Here is a 19,900-nt window from a genome sequence, read left to right as displayed (position 1 = left end):
AGGCACTTGTCCCAAAGACACTTGTCCTTTTTCTTAAAATAGAGTTGGATGTATTTTGCATCTTATGTGCAATAACGTCCAATTACTACTCCAAAGGAAAGTCCGTATGTGCTATTAAAAGTCCTGCCTGGGTAGCTTGGATTCCTGCTAGAGCTGTTTTATGGAAGTACAGAGGTTCACAGAACCATAGGTTTGCATATTCTTACATTGGCTTTGTATCGTTATTGCTGGAGGAAACTTTACTACTATATCCCTCTTGATAATAAAAAACATGCACAGTCTGGGTTTTGTTTCTGATGCAAAAATTTACTAGAGAGAATTTTTTTTTCAACCAGTAAACAGAATTCTCACATGTTACTTGGAAACAAAATTTTCCCAAATGGTATTACTTAAGATATCTTCAAAAAAAGTATATCATGGCAATACTATTTTTAGTAATTGTTGCTTGATGCCAAGTTTTTTTGAGAAGGAGAAACTGAGGGTTTTTTTGTTTGTTTGTTTGTTTTTTAAAGAACAGTTGAGAAAACCTCATTCCATTAAAAGGAACTCTTAGAAAACGGGAAACTAGTGTTTAAGATTCACCTATAATTCACATCACTTTAGCAATGAAAACCCAAAACAAATAATGCTCTTGACTTACACCAATGGCATTGTGATGATCAATGTAGCTTTCTCTTTGATAAATTTTGCTGTAGTCATTTCGGTATCCACAGATTCTGGAAGATTCAGATGCAATCTGTACTTCTCAGAGACCTCAATCAATAAATCATTCTAAGAATAATAAATCAAGAGAGATGTTAAAAGATAAAAATAGGAAAGCATTTCCTGATTAAAATGAGTGTTGTTGGATTTCTGTTCTCCGTTATTTACTCCTTTTCCATAAGAAGAGGATCCCAACTTATTGCCATTAACTTGCAGTGGGCAATAACATTACTGTTGTAAATCCCTGAGCTTTTAAGATTTGTTATTGCTGTCGAATACATCAAAAGTTAACTGAGCAGTACCAGAAGATGGGTGTTGTCATCCCAAATTACATGAATTTATTTTGGGGCAGACAGCAAACAGCAAGGAAACACGAGACTGGAAAGATGGTTGACCCATGTTTTATAGTGATAAAGCCCTTAGTAAAACTATCATTTTAATTTGGAAGACAAATTACCTAGTAAATTTGTGACTTTAGGTAAAGAAGTGGTAAAATAAAATTTTGGTGGCATGCATTGGTTTTATGGGCTACGTTTAATAAGGTATGACAAAAAGAGATGAACTTAAGACTAGAATTCACCAGTTTGCAGAGTTGAAAGGGAATATACAGAGCCAAGAAGTTCTAAGACTTGACAGAAATGCAAATAATTTTTTTTTCAACCAGTGAAGGATAAAATTGAGGTTATTATTATTATTATTATTTAACCAATGAAGGCTGATTAAAATGCCTAGAGGCAAAGACTAAATCACAAATCTTTATACTTTTGTTAAAATTTCTACCTGGGTTAAGGTGGATCTCAATAAATCCTTACATTTGACTCAAATGACAGCTGTTAAGTAAAAAAGGACAAGCCATTGGAAAATGGACATGTCTAAAAAAGACGTTGGGTATAGCACTGAGTGGAATTAAATATTACCAACCTGGACTAAAATTAATTAAAAATAATCTTTGGGCCCCAAACATTCTATGGGTATGAAGCAGGCTGAGTAAATTGCTCAGCATCTAAGGACGGCATATTCTACACTGTCCATTCTACATGAACCTCCCAAATAATGGAACTGAAGGTAATGGAAAACAATGGGGCTAGGCCAGTGGTCGGCAAACTCATTAGTCAGCGGAGCCAAATATCAACAGTACAACAGTTGAAATTCCTTTTGAGAGCCAAATTTTTTAAACTTAACATATAGGTAGGTACATTGTTATTAACTTAATTAGGGTATCCTAAAGCTTAGGAAGAGCCACACTCAAGGGGCCAAAGAGCCACATGTGGGTCGTGAGCCGCAGTTTGCCGACCATGGGGCTAGGCAATACAGGTATCCGTAATGGCCCTAAAGCGAGAACATCCTCTACATGCAGGTAAAGAGACCCTCAAAATACCTGTCTACCACGATGTCAGCATTGCTGTGTAGCAGGTAACTGCTGTGGGCCTCATGTTTTTACCATTTCTGAATTGAGACTGTTAATAGTGGCTATCTTCTCCCCATTTAACTTTGTATGGGATTATGGGAACAGATAACTTGTGCTTGCAATCCATAGGTCTGGTTCAAGAGGCGCAAAATGCAGACTATGATGGCAAAATCCTGTACTTTGGAGTCTGATACTAAAATTGGAGGTGTCTTTCTTGGGGAAAGATACACATATTTGTGAGGAAGTGAGTGGACTGTGGTAGACTATAGGATTGTTGCCAATTATTTGAACTCTGAAAGAGGATTATATGTATATCCCTGTGACGACTCTTGAGAATAGTCTTCCTGCCCTATCAATGTAGGACTTGGCCGAGTGACTTACTTTAGCCAATAGGATGTGAATAAAAGTGATATATACCATGTCTGAGAGCAAGTTTTAGGATCCATTGCATGGTTTGGCCATTTCTCTTTTCCTCTGCCAGGAGAATGAAATAGGCCAGATAGGAATTGCTTCTTCATCTGTATCTTAAAATGTGTAAGATCTATCAAGCAGAGCCCTAGCCAGTTTCACTCAGTGGATAGAGCGTTAGCCCTGGGACTGAACGATCCCAGGTTCGATTCTGGTTAAGGGCACCTGCTGCTGTTGCAGGCTCCATCCCCAGCCCTGGTCAGGGCGCATGCGGAGGCAACCAATCCATGTGTCTCTCTTACATCAATGTTTCTCCCTGTCTCTCCCCTCCTTTTCACTCTCTCTAAAAAAATCAATGGAAAAATATCCTTGGGTGAGGATTAACAACAACAAAAAAAGGTTGTTGAGCAGAGCAGGCCTACCTGACATGTAACCTGAGCAAATTACTGTAAGTTCCTGCGATTGTGGAGTTAGCTACTACAGCATAACGTACCGACTTGACTGATAAACATTTACATTAGTACCTATGCTACTTACCTCAGAAACACTAAGGTCACAGAGAGATACTGAATTAACACCAGGTAATTCAACTTTTAATTCAATTTTCAGTGGTTTCTCATTCTGATCTGCCACAATTTTTAATTCATAGGCTGGTCTCTTCATCTCCACCTGGATCTCTGTACTGGAAATCTCTTCTATCAGGCACCCCTTTTTGCTTGAAACTTGATCTTTTGGTAGTAAAAGTTGAGGGAAGTGATCTGAATCGCTCAGAGTACTGCTTCTTATCTGCTCAAGGGTTAGTTCTTTAAGGAACAAAAAGGGGGAATAAAATCACAAAATTAATCAACAACAGAAACAACTATCAGGCTACTAGCTGCAATATATGTAGTGCTAGCCAAGATGGTAGATAAAGCTGCAGCTAATTGAGTTTGGGAATCTTAAAAGAATCTTAAACCAAAAAGATTTAAAAGTTTGCAGGATTTAAAAATCTTTAAGGACATGCTAATATTTCTAATATCTAACCTTTATCTTTTTCTATTTTAAGTTATTCATCTTTTAAAATTGAGATTTCCAGTTTGCAAAATGCACACAGGATACAAAAATTTTAAATCAGTATAATTTTCCATTTACATTCATTAACTTACCTTTTCTCATTTTCTCTTTTAAATCTGTGGGGCCAGTTTGGATTCCCATCAGGTTTTGTTTCATCCTTTGAATGCTTCCTTTTATTTTAAATTTGGTAATATGGTAAACGTGTGAGAGAGTGACCTGGAGTTGTTCCTCAATGCATTTCATGGCCATCTGTATTAACTGATCTTTTTTCACTTGGTCCTTTTCTGCTGCCTGGAGAACATCAGGATTGTAGGCAACATCGATGACCGTGTAAACATCTGTGTGTGTAAAAAAGAAAAGAAAAAAAGATAAACATTTGTGCGTGAGATTCAGAGGGTGTGAAATGAAGACAACCTGTTTCACGAATAATATTGTCAGGTAATATATTAAGCCATAATCCTGATAAACCTAGAAAGTATAAATTCTATTCCTATATTTTTCAGAAGCAATAATAAAGATGCTAATGTACACAGTTTCAATGAGGGCATTTCTTGGCATTTTATATGGGTTAAAAACAGTTTATATTATTAGGCAAACAGTAATAAAAACTTTTTAAATGAGTAGCTTTGTTTTTTTCTAAATATATTTTTATTGATTTCAAAAAGGAAGGAAGTGGGAGAGACAGATATAAACATCAGTGATGAGAATCACTGATCAGCTGCCTCCTTCACACCCCACACTGGGGATTGAGCCTGCAACCCATGTGCCCTGACCGGAATGGAACCGTGACCTCCTGGTTCATAGGTCAATGCTCAACCACTGAGCTATGCTGGCCGGGCAACAGTATTCATTTTATATAAAGGTATATTTATTAGTCATTAGCTACATTATAACCAAATAAAATATTTTACATGTATTGTCTTTTACCAAGTAAAATCTGGTTCATGCTATTCCCAATAAAATTTTTTAAATGTGTTTTCTGTCCCATAATTCTATGTACCTGATGTTTCAGACATATCTTCTGGTCTGCCAACACTCAGAGGTACTGGATGAGTGATTGATTGGGGAGCTGGAATCCTTTTCCATTGACATAGGTTGATAAAAAGTGTTTTTTCTTTAGGTTTCTAGAAATCAAATAATTTTGCATATCAAATATATTTCAAAATAATTTCCTAAAAGCAACACCTCACAGAATTTGAAGAGTGATAATTTTAGGCTCCAAGTAAGTTACTACTTGTATTAAAACTGTGTTTGAGAAATTATACTGTTACCTGATTTTCCCAAAGCTCTTCATCAAGAATCCAGTTACTACTCCCGGAGGAACTGGGAGAACGTAGGGGGAATTGATCTAAGCAGCTGTTCCTTTTTTTTTTCTACCGTCTTTCACCACTTTCTCCCCACTAAGCTCTCTTTATTTGAAAAATCTCCAATTCTATGATTCTGTATTAAATCATTACATTACTTTTATTTTCATTCTAGCCAAAAAATGGCTCATTTTGAGATCTCCAAAATATATAAAATATGAACTCCCCATTTTTACTCCTTCAATGCAATCTTCTGCATTACATTTCACTTTCCATTTAGAGTGGCAGTTTCCCTCAGTGTTAAAGTAACAATAGCTAGAGGCAAGCTATTCTCTGGTTATTGCAGGATCATTTCACTCAGGACCTCCCATCCAAGGGCACCAACTCTACGTACCAGGATTCTTGTTTGTAGACAGAGCTGAGGTTCTGGGGCAGCACAAAGCTGTTTGCCCTCTTTCAGCTGCTGTTGAATGAAGTTCTTGTAGCTCTCAGGGTTACTTTCAGCCAGATCATCTAGTAGGTTCCAGAATTGAGTAACTTGGGTAAGCAGACCGTTTGAGGATGACTCCATGATTGAGGTGAATAGGCCTCTTAAGTCTGAGGAAAGACATGACTTAAGTAAAAATAATCTGTGTAGCTGTTGATTCATTTCTTTTTTTGGGAGTGGAGGAGCAGGTCAGGAATTGTTTTGGTGGAGTTAGCTGTTATCCTTAACTGTTCCTAAAACACCGTGGATCAGCACCACTTTATCTTTTCCTTATTCTTGAATTATCTAGTATCACTTTTTAGAATTTATCTCAAGCTGTCCTCTCAGATCATAAGGCCATACCTCCCCTAGACCCTTACAAGCCCTGAGGGGCCAGAGTACTCATTGAAGTCTGTGTGTCTAGGTAGTTTCCCTTTTCCAGCACCTGGGTTTTGGCTGACTGGTGCCGGAACCAGTCTGGAAATTGCCAGACTTCCTCAATCCTCAGCATAGCTTAGTAGTTAAAAGCATGGACTTGCCCTGGCTGGTGTGCGTCAGTTGACTGAGTAGTGTCCCAGGCACCAAAAGGTTGCAGGGCCCTAGCTGGGTTGGCTCAGTGGATAGAGCCTCGGCCTGTGGACTCAAGGGTCTCGGGTTCGGTTCCAGTCAGAGGGCACATGCCCGGGTTGCTGGCTTGATCCCCAGTAGGGGGCGTGCAGGCGGCAGCCCATCGATGATTCTCTCTCATAATTGATGTTTCTATCTCTCCTCCCGTCCTCTCTGAAATCAATAAAAATATATTTTTTAAAAACCCTCAAAAAACCAAAAGGTTGTAGATTCGATTCTCCGTCAGTACACAGGCAGGAGGCGGCTGATAAATATTTCTCTCTCACGTCGATGGCTCCCTCCCTCCCTCCTCCTTCCTCTCTGAAATCAATAAAAACATTAAAAAAAAAAAAAAAGGCATGGACTCTGCCTAGATTCCAATCTTAGCTCTCTCACTTACTGGCTGTGTGACCATGAGCAATTAATGTATGTCTGTGCCTCAGTTTATTCTCTTCAAGATGAAGACGATAGCACCAATCTCCTGGGGTTTACGGTGAGGATTAAGGAAGCTAATGTAGATAGGCTGGAACACTCGGTCAGTGCTATGTGACAGTAATAATATCCTCTCTGTCTTCAGACAAGTTCCCTCGCACCTTCCTCCCCAACTAAAAGGAGTCCCAGAGCACCCACCGAGTGAGGAGGAGGAGGTTTGGGTTCTTCGAACACTACATTAGGGTGAGACGAAAGGGAAACTTAACTAATGGGCAGCCATTCCAGAGGTCTGCGAACCCACCTCTCCGTTTCTTGACAAACCGCGACTCCTGTTACCAGGGTAACCAGACTGGGTAGCACCTAATTGAGTCCGGAGAGCTCCCGGCAGAAGGTCCTTCCACTTCCAGTTCCGGAGTCTCCCCGTTCCGCCGCGGGCCTCGCTTCCCAGCGGAGCCCGACCCCCTTCCCCAGGAAGGCGCCCGCCGCCCTTCGGCACCGGTCGACCTCTGGAGAGGCCTGGAAACCCTCCCTGTGGAGTCTCCGAGCTCCTGTGGGTGGGAAGGATTTCCCGGGAGCACGACTTCCGGCCTGAACGGGAAGCTCGCTCCCTTTTCTCCCAGTCCTCTTCCTTCCCCCACCCCCGCCACGCGAGGCCGCGGTGCACGGTATGGGTGTGTTTGTGTGTGTTTGTGTGGGGAGGGCGTGTGGAGGGAAGGTTACCGGGAGCTTCTTGGCCGCTGGGGAGCGGGGGTCCCGGTGACAAAGATGGGGGTGTTTTCTGTCTTCCCCTTGGAAGCCTCAGCTCCCCCTTGAGGCACTTTAGATACTTCTCGGGGCCCAGCCCACAGCGTCCCCCTTGGGAGCGAGACCCCGTCCCCGGGCCCACCCCCGAGGAGCGTGAGCGGGGAATGCCCCAGCCGCCCCGGGCGCCCGGCCTCCGCGCCGGCGCAGCCCCGGCCTCCGGCCGCACGGGTCCCGGGCGTGGGTCCGGCCCGAGCGAAAGGCCGCCGGGGCCCGGGGTGCGGGCGAGGGCAGAATAACCGGTGGGAAGGCTGCGTTTTCACCAAGGACTCGGGTGAAGCTGCAGAGCTGCCTTTGAGCCCTGACTCCTGGGCCGCCTGGGTCGGAGGAGATCTTGTAATGGAGTGGTTCTTCGTCTCACACTAACAAGATGCCCGATTTCCTCAGGATCGAGGGGTGAGTGAGCGGTGGGGTGGTCGCACAAAGCCCTGCTAGCCACACAGGGAGTAGCCCTGTCGTCTGTTTTTTTGGAGGCTTCTCTACAAAATAGAAAGTAAACTTTCCCCGAGTGGAGGAATTTAGGGCGTCTCTGTATTGGATGTTTTTGTTGCTGGTGACATTTGTGGCCCCCGATACTCTCACATCCAGATAATGGCTTCATCGCCAACTAACTGTGAGATTGGAGAGTTGATTTTTAACCTGGACCGCGTTTGCCTTGGACTGTGTGGCCTGAGATAAGTTACGGCTTTAAGGGAATTTTACCTACTAATTAGGAATGAAGATACTCACATACAACACAGAGTTATTCTGAGGAGTAAATAGTGTCTTTCCAAAGAATTCCATTGTGCACTATCTCCTTTCATCCTCATATTTCTGTGATCAGGAATTTCCCCCTTTTGATGCTGAAGAAAAAACTATTACCCAAGACTTCTGAGTTCTAAGTCATCTTTTCTTTACCTCATGCTTCTTTATAGGATTATAATAAAAATATAAGGTAATAAAGGGAATTTTTATTTTTAAATGTGTATTGATTCATTTCAGATTGAAGAATGTCCCGGGTTCCACTGGGGAAAGTCCTCCTAAGGAATGTCATCCGGCATACAGATGCTCACAATAAGGTGAGGGGGACAACCCTGTTACCCTCAACACTTAATGAGGGCACACAGCGTGGCAGGCGTCGTTTCGGTACTGTTGGGAGATACAAAGAGGAATAAAATAGATAATTGCCATATAGTTTGATAATTACTAAACAGAGACATGTAAAATGTTTTAGTGCACTAAGGAAGGAATAATGAAATCTGCCTTGGGGAATTAGGAAAGGCTTCTCAGAATGGGTGGTATTTGAGGCACTGATATTTGAACTAGTTCTTTTTTTTTTTAAATATATTTTATTGATTTTTTACAGAGAGGAAGGGAGAGAGATAGTTAGAAACATCGATGAGAGAGAAACATCGATCAGCTGCCTCCTGCACATCTCCTACTGGGGATGTGCCCGCAACCCAGGTACATGCCCTTGACCGGAACCGAACCTGGGACCTTTCAGTCCGCAGGCCGATGCTCTATCCACTGAGCCAAACCGGTTTCAGCTTGAACTAGTTCTTGATGAACAGGTTCAATATTTCCAGGTGTAAAAAATCATTCTGTACAGAGAGAAAATCATGTGCTAACATATGGCAATAAGAAAGTGCATGGAGAATGGCAAGAAGTTGTGTGCATCCAGAAAGTAGTGAATGTGGGGGCTAGTGACAGAAGATGAGGCCAGTGTGGATTATGGTCGTTGGAGATTAGATTTCTTTCCTCTAGGCAATAAATAAACCATCAAATATATATATTTTTATTTTTAAAATACATTTTTATTGATTTCGGAGGAAGGAAGGGAGAGGGAGAGCTAAAAACATCTATGGGAAACATGGATGGGCTGACTCTTGCACCCCTCCTGCTGAGGATTGAGCCTGCAACTTGGGCAGGTGCCCTGACTGGGAATTGAACAGGTGACCTGGTGCATGGGACAACGCTCAGCCAACTGAGTCACACTGGCTGGGAAACCATCAAATGTTTTTAAGCTGAGTGTGACTTGATTATATTTTAGAAACATGATTTTTTAATTGGATAGGTGATAGATCAAATGGGGTGAACAGTAGAGAGACCAATTAGGAAGCAATTGCAGTTTTCCAGGTGAGAGATGATGAGGGGGGTTCATATGAAAGCAGTGACAGTAGGGATGAAGATGAGGAATTTAGGAGATAGAATCCAAAGAACTTGGTGACTGATTGGATGGTGGTGATAATTATGGAATCAAATATTACTATCTTGGGTGATTAGGAGAATGATGATGAAGAAAGGGACAAGTAAGCAGTTGGAAGTTGGCAGGTGGGGAGGCAGGTTGGGAGGGGCAGGAGGCGGAGGAGGCGGAAGAGCTGTCCTAAGCTGACCGAGCAGGAGGAAGAGAGGAGAACTGGGCAGAGCAGAGCATTGAGCCGAAGGGGAGATGAGTTTGTCCTCGGATGAGGCTCCCGCCTGGCCTAAGGACCTGGGAGCTCGGGTTGGAGCGACACCCACACCCGACACCCACGACACCCACACCCGTGGAAGTGGGAGGAGGTGGCTCTGGGACCTTAACCCCTTGTGAGCTCTGCGGCAGGGGATTTAACCCTTTGTGGGTCCAGCCCCTCAGAGGCAGCGTCATCGGGTAGTTTTAACCCCTTCGGGGCTGGGTTTAACCCACTGGACTTAACCTCATCTAGTCCACCAATTCCTCCATCGTGGGGGGCGCTCTGCGGGGAGGCTTGAGGCGACCCCCTTCGTACATTACGTGCTGTTCTGCTGCTGCACCTCTTTGGACCTGCTTAGCTGATTGCGAGGTGGCGGCGCTTAACCCTTTACTGACTTGAGCGCCCCCAAGTTGCAATTGGAGTTTGCTTACAGGACCCGCTGAAGGCATCACTGTAGGAATTACCGAAGTGGAATCTTCAAGAAAAGAAAAACCTCTTTTTTCTTCAAGGACTTGCAGCCAAAATTCTCCAAACTTTGAGGACTCTTGTTGCCATGGCCCAGCCACTCGTTTCAGCACCCACCTCAAACTGGCAACCGTGCAGGTGCTGATGCTGTCCACGAAGAGCGGAACCCCGCCCCGCCCCTGGGCGCAGAGGAGCCGGTGCCCGAGGACCACAGTAGGTGGCAAGCAAGAGTGCTCCCCCAGCCGGGGGGCCGTCCAGGGCCAGAGGGGAAGGGAGCCTGGACCCCCAGCCGTCTCCTTTGCCAACCCAGGTCGGTCCAGAACCTCGCTGCCTGGAAGCGGACCAAAAGGGCCAGAATGGAGATGACTGGTCTGCCGGCGGAACCCCCCGCCGCCAGCGGGAGGGGAACAGAGGCCCGAGACCGAGCCGCTCACCCAACCGTGTCATGACTCCGACTCCGAAGCCAACAAGGTGGGGGCTCCTGCCGCTGGAGGCGAGGAGTCGTGGAAACAGCAGAGACAGCTGGGCAAGAAGAAACACAGGCGACGCCCTTCCAAGAAGAAGCCGCACTGGAGGCCATACTACAAGCTGACTTGGGAGAAGAGAAACTTCGACGAGAAACAGTCTTCGAGCTTCGAGGGTTCGAGCCGAGATGTTCGCCAAGGGCCAGCCGGTGGCGCCCTATAACACCACGCGGTTCCTCATGGATGATCACGACCAGGAGGAGCCGGACCGCAAAACCGGCTTCTACCCAAGCGGGCTGCGGCCAAATCGGACACCAGCGACGAAGAGTTTAGGGAAGAGGCGGGTGAGGAGGATGGGCGGCGACGGCAGCGAGTTTCTGCAGCGGGACTTCTCGGAGAGGGACGAGCGGTTCCACGCGGAGAGCCTGCAGAACATGAGCAAGCAGGAGCTCACCAGGGAGTACCTGGAGCTGGAGACGTGCCTCTCTCGCATGGAGGACGAGAACAGCCGGTTGCGGCTGGAAAGCAAGCAGCTGGCGCGGCGATGACGGCTGCGCGCCGAGAACCTGCAGCAGCTGCTGACGGAGAACGGGCGCCGCCGTCCAAGTTTGGGGACTAGACAATCTTTCTGGAGGGGAGGCACAAAGGGGACTTTTTACAGTGATGGAATGTAACATTATATACATGTGTGTATGACAGGGGACGTTTTTATGACACATAATCAGAAGAGAAAATCCCCCCGGCTTTGGTTGGTTTGGTAAATTTAGCTATGCTGTAGCTTGCATGCTTTCTCCTGTTCTTTAATTATGTGAAACTGAGGGATGCGTTACTTTTCTTTATAGTTTTTTTTTTTTATGTGTAATTTGACCAAGTTACAATGCATTTTCTGTTAAAAATCCTCTCAAACTGATCTATAAGGTGGCCAAATCTGAGAACCATTAAATTCATTCTAATTATAATAAATTTAATATTTGTAAATGTAAAAAAATAAAAACAAAGGGACAAGCATGATAGGAAATGTAGTTAGTTTGGTTTGAAGATGTTGACGGTGAGGAGCTTATAGGATGTCCGAACAGTTGGGAATTCAGACTTGGAGCAAAGGAGAAATGTTGATTCTTGGTTTGGGGATTATTGGTATATAGGGAATGACATAGGTCATGAGAGTAGGTAGATGAGGTCACCTAGGAGAACACATATAATGAAAAGAGGGCCAAGGACCCCTGTTTGGTTTTCTTTGGTGAACTGTGTAATTCCTAGTTTGATCTTAAAAGGTATTACTCTAATGTCACCTGATAATTTGATTGTGAGTGAAGTTATAACTTATTTAAGTGGCCTCTGCAATTGCCTTAAATCACCCCTAGTTAAAAGGTGAACTTAGATTTGAAAGTGGTGGCTAAAAAAGATAATGTAGCACAGATTTAACAAAATATTATAGGAGGATTATTTATTTTTAAATACTTTGTTAAGGCAATTTATGAAACTTTATTTATTATTATTATTTTTAATTCTCACCTGAGGATATTTTTCCATTGATTTTCAGAGAGAGTGGAAGAGAGAGAGAAAGACAGAGAGAAATATTGATGTGAGAGAAACACATTGATTGGTTGCCTCCTGCTCGTGCCCTGACCAGGGCTGGGACTGGGGAGGAGCTACAGCCAAGGTACATGCCTGAGAATGGAATCAAACCTGGGACCCTTCGGTCCGCAGGCCATTGCTCTATGCATTGAGCCAAACTGGCTAGGGCAATAGGAGGATTTAGAAATAAAACGTATTCTTATTTTTTGGTCAGTTGTAATCTGACTCTCTAGAAATTCCCTAGCAATTCTCATGTCTTTTTATTTTGTTTTTAATAAAAATTAGAATGTTGTGAAAAGGAACTTAGCCTGAAAGTTTAAAGACCCGTCTTTACTAGCTTTTTGACTTGGGTAAAATTTCTGAGCTTTTGTTTCTTCTCAGTAGAATATAATAATGGCATCTTGGTTTGCTTTCCTCATAAGATTGCTTAGGGTTCAATTGAGATGATACATTTAAAATGATAAAGCATTTTAGAAACATAAAGGATTATCATTTGGTAATTGCAACATAATTAAAAAATTGATAAGATTCTAAGTGTGTATGCAAGGGTTAAAAAATCCTGTTGCTGCAGAATTCTACATATTTGATTTACTGGGTTGGATTGTTTAATCACATTGAAAAACCAGAATTTCCCAGGTTCTTAATCATAACCCAGTCTAAAATCCCATAATTAGTGCAGTCTATATTTTTAGTTACTTTTTTGTGATGTAAAGTGTTATTTTCAGTAACTTATTTTAATTTCTTTCCTGTAAAAAAAAAATCTAGATTCAGGAGGAATCAGATATGTGGAAAATAAGAGAACTGGAGAAACAGATGGAAGATGCTTACCGGGGGAACAAAAGGAAAATGTTGCCCAGCAGTTCAAGGTGAAGTGGAGCTCTGAGAATCAAAATAATTCTCATCTTATTCAAAATCATCAACTTTTTGTTTAAAATCATTTTGGTATGCTAAAGATACATGGATTCAGTTTTGTGAGTCCTTAAGCATTCCCTCTTTCATAAACCTAGACCCAAGTATAAAGGTAATAATGGCTATCATGCATATAGTCCCACTCTTTGTACTCATTTGCAATAGAGAATTTTAAAAGTCTACCTTGAACAATTGTAAACATTAAGGATTCTGTGGATTCTGACCTTATCTGATATCTTTTAATCTTAGATTTTCTATTTGTATCTAAGGTCGCTTAACTGATCACATACTCCTTTCCATTATTAGTCTTTCATTCTCTCTCCCAGCCCTTTTTTAATTTTTAAACTTTTTTCTCTAAGCCTCCTCTTTACCCCATCTACTCTCTATCTTCGCCAAATCAGAGTCTTTCACATTACCTTCTTATTAATTTGAGAGTTAATATAAGGGATTGTGCAGGCTTAATTGTCGTACCTGTAGTGGTATAGGAATGTCTGAGTATTATGAACATCTGTTGGGCCTCCTGTGCCTATTGGTGTACAGCTGTGTGTATGAAAAATGACTCAAAGTAGTAATGCTGATTCTAAAGCCACCATGGGAATAGTTACCACATTGCGGACGGATCACGAGAATTCTCGTGTTTTCTGTTCTAAGGTTTGTGGCCAATCACGTTATTAAAAAGATATTAGCTTGTAAGAACATGTAATTAATAACTTCAAAATGCAATGGGTATTTAATTTTAAAGTGTGCCTTTAACATTTATGTAAAATGTTTTTTTTGTACTTGTTCAATAGAAACTTATCTGGCCACTGGGTAAAGCTAGCAATAAAACTTCTGGTCTGCAATGTGTTAATAGTGAGATATTTAAGGAGAGTGAATGTGTCTGCAGAGTACGTGGACTTTGGAGTATGACTGGCTTTGTGTAAATGGCTTTAGACAAGAAAGTATGCAGAGTATCCATGGTAAAGAAAGCAGAGTTTCAACATAAAAATAAGTGTATTTTTCAGTTTGTTTTTTCTCTGATGGTTCTTTGAGACTTTAGAAGTACTGTTAGTGCAGATGATGACTTATTTTGTGTTGGTTGTTCAGTTTCCAGTGGTACCTCCAGGAACAAAATATTGTTTTTTTTTTGTTTTTTGTCAATCCTCACCCCAAGGATATTTTTTCCATTGATTTATAGAGAGTGGAAGGGAGGGGAAGAGACACACAGAGAGAAACAGCAATGTGAGAGAGACACATTGATTGGTTGTGTCCCCCACACACCCTAACCAATGCTGGGGATCGAACCTGCAATCAAGGTACTTGCCCTTGACCGGAATTGAACCAGCCACCCTTGTCTGTAGGTCAATGCTCTAACCACAGACCAACCGGCCAGGGCCAGAATATTGTTCTTTTTTGAAAAAATTAAAAAATACATATATTTTTATTGATTTCAGAGAGGAAGGGAGAGGGAGAGAGAGAGAGAAACATCAATGATGAGAGAGAATCATTGATCGGCTGCCTCCTCCATGCCCCCTACTGGGGATCAAGTCCACAACCCGGGCATGTACCCTTGACTGGAAGCGAACCCTGGACCCTTCCATCTGCCCCTTCCATCTGCAGGCTGATGCTCTATTCACTGAGCCAAACCAGCCAGAGCTTGTTTTTCTTGAGTGGACTATTATTAATACCTTTCATGGTGAGTAAATCTTCAAACACAATCTCTTTAAGGGCAGGGATTCTGATTGTCTCATTTGCATTATATTCTCAGTGGCTAGAACAGTACCTGACACATAGGAACCCTGAAACATTTTTGATAACCAATTAGCTAGCTTTAGTGACTGGTTAGTGGATATTGTAAGTACGGGCTGAGTCAATTGTTTTCAACTGATTTTCTACCCCAACGTACTCATGGGTTAGGGACTTATTCCCATTGTTACTGTGACCTCACTACAGCAAGGTGCTGGTTCTCCAGGAAGGGAGTGTATATATAGAATCTAGGATAGTTTGCAATGTCCCCAGCTGTGATTATGCTCTGCTTCCCACTTTGCATGCCCTCCTAGTTGAGAATTAGTGAGTGAGCTACAGCGTACCACAGTCCAGAAGTTCAATAGGGTGGGTAATAATGGTCAGATTTTCATTGGACAACTGTACAAATTTACAGAGAGGAATAGATCATGTCTTTTTACATGATTTAAAAAAAATAGTATCAGGTTGTTTTGTTCTCCCTCTTGCTAGTAGCTTGTTCAATGAGTTTTGTGCATGATGTTCCATAAAGTAGCTTCACAGATTGCTTCTAAATCTAAAAATCCTTCTGTTTCCTCATCTAGCCGGATGCGTAGTGACGGTTTTGATGAAGAAAGTCAAAGAGACAATTGGAGGCCAAGGAATGAAATTTCTGAGGCACTGGAAGATGATTTTCTTAAGGCTAAATCCTGGAACAAGAAGTTATATGATTATGAAGCTAACATGCCAGACAGGTTTGTGACTAAATTCTTGTGGCCATTAATGATATTTGGCATGAGAATGTGAACTTTACAAACTTAATTATCTCTACAAAAACTTGTACACAAATGTTCACAGCATAATTATTCAGTGTGGCAAAAAAAGTGGAAACCCAAATGTCTATTAGCTGACGAATGAATAAACAAAATGTGGTATATGGAACAAGTAATGGAATGTTATCTGACTGTAAAAGGCATAAAGTACTGAAAACATACTACAATATGGATGAACCTTGAAAATATGATGGTAGGTGAAAAGAGCCAGACATAAAAGGCCATTTGTTATATGATCCTATTTATATATGTCTAGAATAGGCAAAGCCATAGAGACAGAAAGTAGATAAGTGGTTGTTATGAGCTACAGGAGAGGGAGGAATGGAGAGTGACTGCTAATGCAGTTTCTTTTTGGGGTGATGAAAATGTTCTGAAGTAAGATAATGGTGATGGTTGTACAACTCTGATTATACTAAAAGCCACTGACTTGCACACTTTATGAATTATATTTCAATAGTTATTACTATTTTTTAAAGATATATTTTTATTGATTTCAGAGAATAAGGGAGAGAGAGATAGAAACATCAATGATGAGAATTATTTATCGGCTGCCTCCTGCACGCCCCCAACTGGGGATCGAGCCCACAACCTGGGCATGTGCCCTTGACCGGAATTGAACCTGGGACCTTTCAGTCCACAGGCTGATGCTCTATCCACTGAGCCAAACCAGCTAGGGCTCAATAGTTATTTTTAAAAAATTGTACCAGGGTAGACATTATGAAGTGTTTTTGGAGAAGTACTCCACAGCTAAAGAGAGCAGATTGTAAGTTTTCTTAAGGAAGAGAATGGCAAGTTTTCTTACAAATGGACAAAGGAATTATTTGTTTCTGAAATAATAGTGTGCAGTACAGAAAAATAGCCAACCAAGATTACTGGGCTGTGGGGTTGGCTTTACCGTATCTCTATTTTTTTTTTGTTCTGTGTGTATGTCTGTGTGCATGCATTCCTAAGTCTGTCTGATTTAATTTTCAAAAGCATATGCACTGCTTTAACAATATGTATAATAAAATGTCATCTTACAGATGGGGTCACAGTGGTTATAAAGAGTTATACCCTGAAGAATTTGAAACAGACAGGTAAGACAAATAGGCTTACTGGAAAAGTTAGAAACTAAGCTTAGTACAAAGTCTGAACTGTAATTTGAGTTTAAGCGCAGTTTTTACAAAGCATGTAACATTTGCCATTAAAAATGTAACCAAAGAATAATTGGCAATTTAGATGGAAGGTGATAGGTATTTTGCCTTTCCCTGATTGATGTTTGACATATCTATAGCACTTGTTTTTTTTTTTTTTAAATATGTTTTTATTGATTTGAGAGAGAGAGGAAGGGAAAGGAGAGAAACATCCATCAGCTGCCTCCTGCATGCCCTGTACTGGGGATCAAGCCCGCAACCCTGGGCATGTGCCCTGACTGGGAATCAAACTGGTAACCTCTTGGTGCATGAGAGGGCACCCAACCAACTGAGTCACACTGGCCAGGAGTATAGCACTTAGGTCTTTATATCTAGTGTCCCATACAGTAATTCAGTATGGCAGATTAGAATTTTTTCAAATTAAAAATTCTTATATAATTTTAAACAAAAGTTTTCTACCTATCGGATTGGCAAAAAAATATTTTTTTATAATGCCCAGTGTTGCTAATACTAGTGGTAAGCAGATCTTAATAAACTTTTTTTTTTCCTGAGTCCAGTGATTTTTAATGGTTTTAGTGTTGTTTTACAGATTAGAATTTTTATCTTCATTTTAAAGATGAGGAAAAACTCAGAGTTATTAAGTCTCATAGTAACCCTATGTCAAAGCTGTTTTAAAATTTAGATGTTAACCATAACTTTCTATCTGGAATGCAGAATATTAAAATATTTTTATTTTCTATAGTAAAGGTGTTTCTCTTTTTTATTAGTGATCATCAAGATATTACCAATGGGAAAAAAAGATCTCCCCAGGTAAAATCATCTACCCATGAATCTCACAAACACAAGAAATCAAAGAAATCTCACAAAAAAAAGCAGAAAAAGAAGTCACACAAAAAACAGAAGAAAAGCAAAAAGGAAGTCACAGATATAACAGCAGATTCCTCAAACGAGTTCTCAGAAGAAACTGGGGCTTCTAGTACCAGGAAACAATCACATAAGCGTAAGAAAAAATCAAGGAAAAAGTCCCTCAAAAAGTCTGCTCTTGTTTTAGAGGCAGAAAGTGACACTTCTCAGTCTGATGACTCAGCATCCAGCAGTTCTGAGGAAAGAGACACTAAGAAAACCAAAAGGGAAATAAAAGATAAAGTCAGTATCCCTGTAGTTAGCAATGAAATACAGGAGAGGACAAAAACAAACAAACGCACAAATTGGAAAGTGGCTACAGATGAAAGGTCTGCTGAGAGTTCGGAGGATGACTAAATGAGAAACAGTCTTCAGTTCCCACTGACTTGGATATTGACAGCTCTTGCACCTTGGGGCTTTGACGATGACTCTTGAGCAGCACAGGGGGCCTGAGGGTGGAGTTGTCCTGTGCCGTCTGTGTACATCTGACAGACTTGTCTTCTATTTTGGCCTGTTAAACTTGATCCTCTTATTGTTAATAGGGAATCTGGTATTTTGTTATGAAGGTTTCTTGAAGAGATTATTTTTTGCAGTTAATTACATTTAGCGTTGAGTGTATATACAGCAAATTAAAGGACCCAGGAGGCAGAATCCAATAATGACCTGGGTATACCAGTTAGAATGTTGAGTTTGGGGAAAGTGAAGGCTAGGATCACGAGGTAGATTGGAACCAGTGCTGTGCGGAATGTATGCTAAGGGAACATCCAGTTGCTCTTGTTTGGTTTATATTGCAGGTGCCACTTTGTCTCAGCCTTGGTGCTTTGATCTTTCTGTATTTTGGCCCCATTGGTCTGGTCTTTTATTTAATGGGGAAATGAGCATAAGAACCAATATTTTACCTTTACAACACCCATAGACAGCTGTTATCAGCAGAGACTAGCGTTTTTTGTTAAATTTTCCTGCTGGACAGGGACTGTAGCTATATTCAGTATACCCATAAACATGGTAATTGGATAGTAAATGTCTTTTTTCTTTTTAAATTCTTTATGGATAGTAAATGGTTTTCTAGTTCCATTGCTGTATATTGCCTAAATGGACTTGTGTTCAAAAATTACTTCTTTTGGTTATATCCTTAACAAATGGGGAAGAATTAGGAGTCAGTCATTTAATGGTGCTCTGAACGGGCTTCAGGGCAGCATCTGCCATTTAAGTGTCTTCCTTGTTCATTTTGAAATCTATTAATGAACTTTAGATTTTCCCTGAAACTAGGTTGAACCAAATCCAAAATGAAAGACTTCTCAGGGACATATCTACTTCTTTTCCAGCTTGCCTTTGGATTAAAGCACTAAGCAGAGACCATATTATTCCCTTTTGCTATATGTGTAATCCCTACTATGTTAATTCATGAGAAAATAACACTGAAAGAAGGCTGGCAGAACACAAGTTAGTTTTTTCATTATGGCAGATTAAGTGACATATTGTTTTTCCTAGTTGTCACTTCATGGGCTGAGTAAAAAGCTTGAAAACTCACTTGTCTTGGTTCTGCCACTAATTGGTTGTGTGGTCTGGAGTAGGTAAGTTAACCTCTCTGGCCTTCCTTTGAACCCCATATGTAATATGCAAATACTTCATGGCGATATGACATAGGACACCAGCAATAGAATATAACTATGACGTCATTCCACGAGGTGGTAAATTTTATAGTTCCGCTAAATCTGTCTTTACAGACAGTTGCTAACAAAATGTTTGGTCATGAAGTACATGTTTGGCTAGAGGTTCCTGATCCCAATTATAAGCAGGTGCTACCTTTGGGGCTATTTATTTGAAATATTAACACTTTGGTACTCAACTGTCAGTGTTCAATGGTGTATATTTTTACCTTTGGGATCAGTAGGGACCCAAGAGAGGAAGAGCAGTCTATAATTACTACCTCTTAACCTAAAGCAGTTTTGTTCTTGGAGCAAGTGAAATCTTTGTTGGAGGGAGTGTTGACTTTTTTTTTGGTTTTAAACATTGTTTCTGTGCTATAAAAGTACTGAGTCTCAGCAGACTCAGGAGAATGGGTGAGTGGGACAAGGCATCTCCAGGAAGTTGTCTGGGTCTTGACCTTCCCTTCCTCCCACAGTAGCAGACTTCTCTTTCCCAATGAATACACATCTTGCTTGTTTTGTTTTTTGCCATGTTTACCTTTTCTTGGTCATGTATAAGCAATAAAGCTGTTTTCTGTTCTTCACCTTTCTCAACCCTAAATTTTCTTCTATGCCTTAGGCTAAGGCTCTGATGTTTCTTCCAGCCCCTTAAATAC

The 19,900-nt window shown here is 41.4% G+C and overlaps 2 protein-coding genes and 1 pseudogene across 6 annotated transcripts; 2 read left to right on the top strand and 1 right to left on the bottom strand.

Annotated features, from left to right (window-relative positions):
• Window positions 1–293: 293 nt before the first annotated feature.
• PIH1D2 (PIH1 domain containing 2) lies at window positions 294–7,179 on the bottom strand. 2 transcript variants are annotated; one of them, XM_081100467.1, is made up of 6 exons: window positions 6,681–7,179; window positions 5,270–5,472; window positions 4,572–4,695; window positions 3,664–3,909; window positions 3,056–3,321; window positions 294–771 (listed from the first exon to the last, which is right to left on the bottom strand). In XM_081100467.1, exons 2-6 carry the CDS (start codon window positions 5,444–5,446, stop codon window positions 637–639), a joined length of 948 nt encoding a protein of 315 aa, XP_080956593.1. In that variant the 5' UTR covers window positions 5,447–5,472; window positions 6,681–7,179; the 3' UTR covers window positions 294–636. The 2 variants fall into 2 exon arrangements, with proteins under 2 accessions (XP_080956593.1, XP_080956594.1); XM_081100468.1 differs by having other exon boundaries at window positions 6,578–6,709.
• On the top strand, window positions 6,781–19,828 carry NKAPD1 (NKAP domain containing 1). 3 transcript variants are annotated; one of them, XM_081100469.1, is made up of 6 exons: window positions 6,781–7,576; window positions 8,162–8,238; window positions 12,882–12,982; window positions 15,332–15,481; window positions 16,582–16,635; window positions 17,460–19,828. In XM_081100469.1, exons 2-6 carry the CDS (start codon window positions 8,170–8,172, stop codon window positions 17,950–17,952), a joined length of 867 nt encoding a protein of 288 aa, XP_080956595.1. In that variant the 5' UTR covers window positions 6,781–7,576; window positions 8,162–8,169; the 3' UTR covers window positions 17,953–19,828. The 3 variants fall into 3 exon arrangements, with proteins under 3 accessions (XP_080956595.1, XP_080956596.1, XP_080956597.1); XM_081100470.1 differs by having other exon boundaries at window positions 6,970–7,044; XM_081100471.1 differs by lacking the exon at window positions 6,781–7,576 and having other exon boundaries at window positions 8,119–8,238.
• Window positions 9,447–11,089, top strand: LOC308524706 (protein HEXIM1-like; annotated as a pseudogene). Its single transcript has 2 exons — window positions 9,447–9,490; window positions 10,175–11,089. The product of its transcript is annotated as a protein HEXIM1-like (transcript).
• Window positions 19,829–19,900: the final 72 nt, after the last annotated feature.

The sequence above is a fragment of the Myotis nattereri genome (genome assembly GCF_964212035.1).
Source record: "Myotis nattereri genome assembly, chromosome: 9".
NCBI lineage: Eukaryota > Metazoa > Chordata > Mammalia > Chiroptera > Vespertilionidae > Myotis > Myotis nattereri.
This window is presented reverse-complemented; position numbering and strand designations above follow the sequence as displayed.